The sequence below is a fragment of the Arachis ipaensis genome, chromosome B10 (assembly GCF_059453495.1).
Source record: "Arachis ipaensis isolate K30076 ecotype BB chromosome B10, ASM5945349v1, whole genome shotgun sequence".
In the NCBI taxonomy this organism is placed as follows: domain Eukaryota; kingdom Viridiplantae; phylum Streptophyta; class Magnoliopsida; order Fabales; family Fabaceae; genus Arachis; species Arachis ipaensis.
In genome coordinates, this window is record NC_142435.1 from 114,944,688 (window position 1) to 114,953,650 (window position 8,963).

Below are 8,963 nucleotides of genomic sequence, written 5' to 3' on the forward strand. Positions count from 1 at the left end.
AACCCCCCAACTTTCGTGGTCAACATCGTGGTCAGATGAGATAACCCTCCTAAGTCCAGATCGGCAGCAAAAAAGGATACCCGGGTCCTATCCATCTCGACGGGAGGTCCCGCCGTTCCGAACAGAGGATCTCTCATGATATCTTTCGGTCCAGAAGACCAATGGTTTCACGATCTCCCCGAAAACCCCCAATGGTAATCACAGCGATGGTCGGGACGGGGTTAGTCAAGCGAATCCTCATCGACACCGGGGCCGATTCCAACATCCTGTTCAGGAATGTATTCGACGCCATGGGACTCAAAGAATCCAACCTCAAGAGCCACCAGCACGGGGTCATGGGACTAGGCGATAACTATATAAAACCCGACGGGACAATCTCCCTCCCAATCTGCCTAGGAACCGGAGACACCAAAAGGTCGATTATGGCAAACTTTGTAGTCCTCAGAGACTCCACAGCCTACAACATCATTCTGGGGAAAAAAACCATCAACGAGTTCTCAGCCATAATATGCACCAAATTCCTAACAATGAAGTTCATAACAGACAAGGGAGCCATTGGCTCCATTAGGGGAGACTTAGAAGCGGCGGTCGCCTGCGACAATGCCACTCTCTCCCTAAGGAAAGAGTCAATGAAGCAGCTGGTGTGTTCCTGGCAGACCTGGACGTAAGGATGGAGGACAAGCCAAGACCAGAACCAAAAGGGGACATAGAGAAGTTCCAAATAGGAAACTCGGCGGAGTAGTTTACCTTTGTAAATAGGAACCTTCCTCACAAGCTAAAAGGCCCCCTCATGGAGATCGTCAGGGCGAACGGCGACCTCTTCGCATGGACGCCGTCAGACATGCTGGGGTTGGATCCCGAAGTCATGTCACATCGACTATCCATTAAACTAGACGCCAAGCCAGTAGCTCAACGGCGAAGAAAGATGTCTCAAGAAAAGGCCGATGAGGTGGCCAAGCAAACAGCCGGGCTACTAGAAGTCGGGTTCATCAAAGAGCTCGAGTATTCGACATGGCTATCCAACGTTGTCCTCGTCAAAAAAGCCAGCGGGAGATGAAGAATGTGTGTCGACTATTCCGATCTGAACAAAGCATGCCCTAAAGACTCCTTTCCCCTCCCAACATCGACACCTTGGTAGATTCGGCGGTGGGGTATCACTTCCTCAGCTTCATGGACGCGTACTCAGGCTATAACCAGATCCGATGCACCGACCTGACGAAGATAAAACAGCATTCATAACAACAGTAGGCACCTACTGCTACAAGGTAATGCCGTTCGGATCGAAGAACACAGGAGCCACCTACCAAAGGTCGATGAGCAAGGTCTTCCACGACCTCATCGGCAAAACGGTAGAAGTGTACGTCGACGATATCCTGGTGAAGACAGCAGAGCCGAGCAGTCTTATTGACGACCTCCAAGCCGTCTTCAAGGCACTAAGAAAATTCAAGATGAGGCTCAACCCACTCAAATGCGCATTTGCCATGGAAGCTGGGAAATTTCTAGGCTTCATGATAACGCAAAGAGGGTAGAGGCCAACCCAAACAAATGCGAAGCTATCCTCAAAATGACAAGCCTAGGATGCGTCAAAGATGTGCAGCGGCTCGCCGGGAAACTTACAGCTTTATCCCGGTTCCTCGGAGCCTCGGCGGAGAAGGCCATCCCATTCTTCAATCTAATGAAGAAAGGGATCGCCTTCGAATGGAACCAGGCGTGTGAAGCATTCAACCATTTCAAAAAGATACTATCCGAATCCCCCGTACTCAGCAAGCCCAGAGAAGGAGAACCATTGTACCTGTATCTGGCAGTGACCACACAAGCCATGGCGGTGGTCCTCGTCCGGGAAGAAGACAAGACTCAACACCCAATATACTTCATCAGCAAAGTACTCCAGGGGGCAGAGTTGAGGTACACCAAGCTGGAAAAATTGGCCTACGCCCTACTAACCTCGTCTAGAAGGCTAAAACAATACTTTCAATGGCACGCAATCATCCTAAGAACCGACCAGGCCATACGACAAGTCCTTCAAAAACCCGACCTCGCGGGGAGAATGATGGAATGGGTAGTAGAGTTGTCTCAGTATGACCTGCAATACAAGCCCAGACAAGCAATCAAAGCCCAGGCGATGGCGGATTTCCTAGTAGAAGTTACGGGGGAGGCACCCGACACACCGAGCACACGGTGGAAGCTCCACATCGACGGAGCATCCAACCAAACGTTCGGAGGGGCTGGAATCATCCTCAAAAACTGAGCAAGGGTAGCTTACGAACAGTCAATCAAGTTCGATTTCCCAGTCTCCAACAACCAGACATAATACGAAGCCCTGATAGGAGGGTTAATCCTAGCTAAAGAAGTTGGAGCATCAAGAATAGAAATCAACAGCGACTCCCAAATTGTCACCTCCCAGATAAACGGCAGCTACCAAGCCAGGGACACACTACTACAAAAATACTTGGAGAAAGTAAAAGAGCTATGCGAAAGCTTTGAGGAAGTCATAGTCCAGCATGTCCCCAGATAAAGAAACGTCTGAGCCGACCTCCTCTCCAAATTAGCAAGCACCAAACCCAGAACAGGAAACAGGTCTCTAATCCAGGGGTTAGCAACTGAACCGGTAGTCATCTTGTGCGCAACCCAGACGCCGAGCCCCCCTCTCATGGATAGACTCCATCCTCCAATACTTGGAGCACTGGTGCACGAAAATTACTTCACACTATGTAATTCTGCATAACTAACTAGCAAGTGCACTGGGTCGTCCAAGTAATACCTTACGTGAGTAAGGGTCGATCCCACGGAGATTGTTGGCTTGAAGCAAGCTATGGTTATCTTGCAACTCTTAGTCAGGATATTAATTAGTGGTTATCAATTGACTTACAAATGAACAAGAGAGCATGAATTAAAGGTTACTTGTTATGCAGTAAATGAGAATATGTTGGAGTTTTGGAGATGCTTTGCCTTTTGAATCTCTGCTTTCTCCCTATCTTCTTCCTCATGCATGCACGTCCCTCCTATGGCAAGCTGTGTGTTGGAGGATCACCGTTGTCAATGGCTACCATCCTTCCTTTCAGTGAAAATGGTCCAGGTGTGCTATCACCGCACGGCTAATCATCTGTAGGTTCTCGATCATACCGGAATAGGATTCGCTATCCTTTTGCGTCTGTCACTACGCCCAGCACTCGCGAGTTTGAAGCTCGTCACAGTCATCCAATCCCAGAATCCTACTAGGAATACCACAGACAAGGTTTAGACTTTCCGAATTCTCAAGGATGCTGCCAATGCATTCTAGCTTATACCACGGAGATTCCGATTAAGGAATCTAAGAGATACTCATTCAATCTAATGTAGAACGGAGGTGGTTATCAGGCACACGTTCATAGGTTGAGAATGGTAATGAGTGTCATGAATCATCACATTCATCATAATAAGGCACAAATGAACATCTTAGATAGGAACAAGCGTGATTGAATAGAAAACATAAATACTGGCATTAATTCATCGAGGCACAGCAGAGCTCCTCACCCCCAACAATGGAGTTTAGAGACTCATGCCGTCAAAGGGTACAAAGTTTAGATCTAAAATGTCATGAGATACAAAACAAGTCTCTAAAAGTTGTTTAAATACTAAACTGGTAACCTAGGTTTACAGAAAATGAGTAAACTATGATAGATAGTGCAGAAATCCACTTCTAGGGCCCACTTGGTGTGTGCTGGGGCTGAGACTAAAGCTTCTCACGTGCTTGGGCTGTTTTGGGCGTTCAACGCTAGGTTGCAACCTGTTTCTGGCGTTGAACTCCACTTTGTAACTTGTTTCTGGCGCTGGACGCCAGACAGCAGCATGGAACTGGCGTTGAACGCCAGTTTACGTCATCTATCCTTGAGCAAAGTATGGACTATTATATATTGCTGAAAATCCCTGTATGTCTACTTTTCAACGCAATTGAAAGCGCGCCATTTGGAGTTCTGTAGCTCCAGAAAATCCATTTTGAGTGCAGGGAGGTTAGAATCCAACAGCATCAGCAGTCCTTTTTCAGCCTGAATCAGATTTTTGCTCAGCTCCCTCAATTTCAGCCAGAAAATACCTGAAATCACAGAAAAATACACAAACTCATAGTAAAGTCTAGAAATATGAATTTTGCCTAGAAACTACTAAAAATAAACTAAAAACTAACTAAAACACACTAAAAACTATATGAAATTAACCCCAAAAAGCGTATAAAATATCCGCTCATCACAACACCAAACTTAAACTGTTGCTTGTCCTCAAGCAACTAGATAAATAAAATAGAATACAAATAAATTAAGAAGCAATAATATCTCAAAGTTTTTGAGTGAAGCTCAGATTCTAATTAGATGAGCGGGACTAGTAGCTTTTTTGCTTCTGAACAGTTTTGGCATCTCACTTTATCCATTGAAGCTCAGAGTGATTGGCATCTATAGGAACTCAGAATTTAGATAGTGATATTGATTCTCCTAGTTTAGTATGTTGATTCTTGAACACAGCTACTTTATGAGTCTTGGCCGTGGCCCTAAGTACTTTATTTTCCAGTATTATCACCGGATACATAAATGCCACAGACACATAATTGGGTGAACCTTTTCAGATTGTGACTCAGCTTTGCTAAAGTCCCCAATTAGAGGTGTCCAGGGTTCTTAAGCACACTCTTGTTTTTGCTTTGGACCTTGACTTTAACCGCTCAGTCTCAAGTTTTCACTTGACACCTTCACGCCACAAGCACATGGTTAGGGACAGCTTGGTTTAGCCACTTAGGCCAGGACTTTATTCCTTTAGGCCCTCCTATCCACTGATGCTCAAAGCCTTGGGGTCCTTTTTATTACCCTTGCCTTTTGGTTTTAAGGGCTATTGGCTTTTTGCTCTTGCCTTTTGGTTTTAAGAGCTTTGGCTTTTTCTGCTTGCTTTTTCTTTTTCTTTCTCTATTTTTTTTTCTGCAAGCTTTTGTATTCACTGCTTTTTCTTGCTTCAAGAATCATTTTTATGATTTTTCATATTATCAATAACATGTCTCATGTTCATCATTCTTTCAAGAGCCAACATATTTAACAGTCTTAAACATCAAATTCAAAAGACATATGCACTGTTCAAGCATTCATTCAGAAGACAGAAAGCATTGCCACCACATGTAAATAATTAGAATTTATCTTATTAAAAACTCAAAAAATATTGCCTCTTATTCTAAAGAAATTCTTCTATTTTATTCATGTTCAATAATGATGATAAAATTAAATTATAGCTTAATTGGGGATAAAATCAAAAATATAGATACTAATTACTACTATATGACTCCTAAGGTAAAACTAAAATAAAAACAGTTATCACAGAGTTAAGGCTAAGATTGGAATTTAACAACCTTTGTTCTGGGAAGTGGATGTTCCTCTAATCTGCGGGGTGCTTGGTCCTTCAAGAGATAATTTCTGGCGCTTCAATTCCCTTAAATCACGCCCTTGCTCCTCCTGTTCTTTAAGCAAATAGCAAAGAATGCTACTTTGTTCCTTCTGTTCTTTCTGTATTTGTTCCATAGCTTCTTGCATCTTGGTAATAGATGTTTCAAGATACTCCCAGTATTCAGATTGAGGGATTTCTGGGAGAATTTCCTGTGTTCTCTTCTTGATGGGGTCATCCTGTGCTTGTTGTTTTTCCATTGATGCTTTGGTGATTGGCCGCTCAACTGAGATATACTCAGTTATTCCCATCCTTACTCCAGCGTCCTTGCAGAGCATAGAAATCAAGCTTGGATAAGCCAACCTGGCATCTTTGGAATTTTTTTTTGCGATTTTGTAGAATTCAGTTGAAATCAGTTGATGAACTTTTACTTCTTTTCCCATCATGATGCAATGGATCATCACTGCTCTTCTAATAGTGACTTCAGAACGGTTGCTAGTGGGCAGTAGAGAATGCCCAATGAAGTCCAGCCATTCTCTGGCTACTGGTTTGAGATCTTCTCTTTTGAGTTGATTTGGGACACCCTTCGTGCTGGTGGTCCACCTGGCTCCAAGGATGCATATATCCTCTAGAATCTTATCCAGGCCCTTGTCTGTTCTCATCATTCTCCTATTGAAGGAGTCTGGATCATCTTTCAGCTGAGGTAGCTTTAAGATCTCCCTGATCTTGTCAGGGTGGGTATGAACAATCTTTCCTCTGACCAAGTTCCGATAGTCATAAATAGCAGATCCAGATAGTCTTTGCCTGTCTGTATGCCACATATTAGCATAGAACTCCTGGACCATGTTCCTTCCCACTTTCGTTTCAAGATTGGCTAGGATCTCCCAGTTCCTGATTCGGATTTGCTCCTGGATCTCCGGATATTCGTCTTCTTTCAGATCGAATCTAACTTCCGAGATCACTGATCTTAGACCCATTATTTTGTAATAATGGTCTGAATGTTCTTTAGTTAAGAACTTTCCTTGATTCCAAAGTGGTTTTGGAACACTCTCTTTCTTGCCTCTTGGAGTGGGTTGTTTTCCTTTAGGAGCCATGATCTTAGTGGGTATGGTTTAGTGATCACGGATAACCACACCAAACTTAGAGATTTGCTTGTCCTCAAGCAAAAGAAAAGAAAGGAGAGGGATAGAAGGAGAGCTAGTGTAGGATGATGGATGAGATGAAGGAGGCCGAATGGGTTTTTAAAAGGGAGGGGGGAGTTTTCGAAAATAGGGAGAAAGATATGATAGAAGATATGATTTAAAAAAATAAGTATGATAAGAAAAGATATAGTTTAAAATTGAAAAAATATGAAAGATATTTGAAAAAGATAAAATTGGATTTTTGAAAAAGATAATAAGGAGATTTGAAAAAGATATTGATTAGTTAAAAAGATTTTTGAATGAAAAGAGATAGATTTGTTTTGAAAATTTTGAAAAAGAGTTGAATTGGATTGAGAAAAGGATTTGTGCTTATGGATTAAGATACATTTAATATTTTTAAAATAGGGTTTTTAGAAATTAGGGATTTTAGAAATCAGGGTTCTTAACATGTTTATGCAAGAAATCATGAATTGAAACATGAAAATTGAGATTAGAATGAAAAACATGAAGAAAAAAACGAATTTACCTCCTCCCCACCATCCTGGCGTTTGAACGCCTAAACGCTGCATGTTTTGGGCGTTCAACGCCCAAATGCTGCTTCTCCTGGGCGTTCAACGCCCAGCTGCTGCTTCTTTCTGGCGTTGAACGCCAGGAACTCCTTTGTCACTGGGCGTTTTTCTGAACGCCCAGGACGCTGTAAATCTGGCGTTTAACGCCCAGTGGATGCTTCTGTTGGGCGTTGAACGCCCAAAACAGACTCTTACTGGCGTTTTCTTGCCAGTGAGCTCTTTTTCTCTGTTTTGTGTGCAGAATCCTTCTGTAACTCTGTGAACTTATACAATTGACTCTTTACCTTAGTATCAGTGAACTTTATATAAACAAATAAAATCAAGAATAGGGCAAAATTCTTAGAGGATGTGATGCCCCATGGCTGGGTTGCCTCCCAGCAAGCGCTTCTTTATTGTCTTTAGCTGGACCTTGCTGAGCTTTTAATCTAGCTTCAGCTTTGAGCACTCTTGCTCAACATTGCCTTTAAGATAGTGCTTGATTCTCTATCCATTAACAATGAACTTCTTATCAGAATCAATGTCTTGAAGTTCCACATAACCATATGGTGATACACTTGTAATCACGTATGGTCCCCTCCACCGGGACTTCAGTTTCCCGGGGAATAGCCTGAGCCTAGAGTTAAACAACAGAACCTTTTGTCCTGGTTCGAAGATTCTAGATGATAGCTTTCTGTCATGCCACTTTTTTTATTTTTCTTTATAAAGCTTGGCATTTTCGAAAGCAGTGAATCTGAATTCCTCTAGCTCATTTAGCTGGAGCAATCTTTTTTCTCCAGCTAATTTGGCATCAAAGTTTAGGAATCTGGTTGCCCAGTAGGCTTTATGTTCCAGTTCCATGGGCAGGTGGCATGCCTTACCATACACAAGTTGGTATGGAGAGGTCCCTATAGGAGTCTTGAATGCTGTTCTGTAAGCCCACAGAGCATCATCCAAGCTTCGTGCCCAATCCTTTCTACGGGTGCTTACAGTCCGTTCCAGGATTCTTTTTAGTTCTCTGTTAGAGACTTCACCTTGCCCATTTGTCTGTGGATGATATGGGGTCGCTACCTTGTGGCGAATCCCATACCGGACCATGGCAGAGTAAAGCTGTTTGTTGCAGAAGTGGTGCCCCCATCGCTGATCAGTAATCTGGGGACACCAAACCTGCTGAATATATGTTTCTGGAGGAATTTTAGCACTGTTTTATTATCATTGGTGGGTGTGGCAATGGCCACAACCCATTTTGATACATAGTCAACTGCCACCAGAATATAAGTGTTTGAGTATGATGGTGGGAAAGGCCCCATGAAATCAATACCCCATACATCAAACAACTCAATCTCTAAGATTCCTTGTTGAGGCATGGCGTAACTATGAGGCAAATTACCAGCTCTCTGGCAACTGTCACAGTTACGTACAAACTCTCTGGAATCACTGTAGAGTGTAGGCCAGTAGAAGCCACATTGGAGGACCTTGGTGGCTGTTCGCTCACCTCCGAAATGACCTCCATATTGTGACCCATGGCAATGCCATAAGATCCTTTGTGCTTCTTCTATAGGCACACACCTACGGATTATGCCATCTGCACATCTCTTAAAGAGATAGGGTTCATCCCACAAGTAGTACTTTGCATCAGTAATTATTTTTTTCTTTTGTTGCCTGCTGTACTCCTTGGGAATGAACCTTGCAGCTTTGTAGTTTGTAATGTCTGCAAACCATGGTGTTTCCTGAATGGCAAACAAATGCTCATCCGGAAAGGTCTCAAAGATTTCAAGAGAGGGGAATGACGTCCCTTCTATTGGCTCTATCCGGGACAGATGATCAGCCACTTGGTTCTCTGTCTCTTTTCTGTCTCTTATTTCTATATCAAACTCTTGCAGAA

The 8,963-nt window shown here is 43.1% G+C and overlaps 1 protein-coding gene across 1 annotated transcript; it reads left to right on the plus strand.

Moving 5' to 3' along the window:
* The first annotated feature begins 206 nt into the window (after positions 1 to 206).
* Positions 207 to 1,057, plus strand: LOC148581386 (uncharacterized). Its single transcript, XM_088492362.1, has 2 exons — positions 207 to 664; positions 760 to 1,057. The coding sequence occupies exons 1-2, from the start codon at positions 207 to 209 to the stop codon at positions 1,055 to 1,057; spliced, it is 756 nt and encodes a 251-aa protein (XP_088348488.1).
* Positions 1,058 to 8,963: the final 7,906 nt, after the last annotated feature.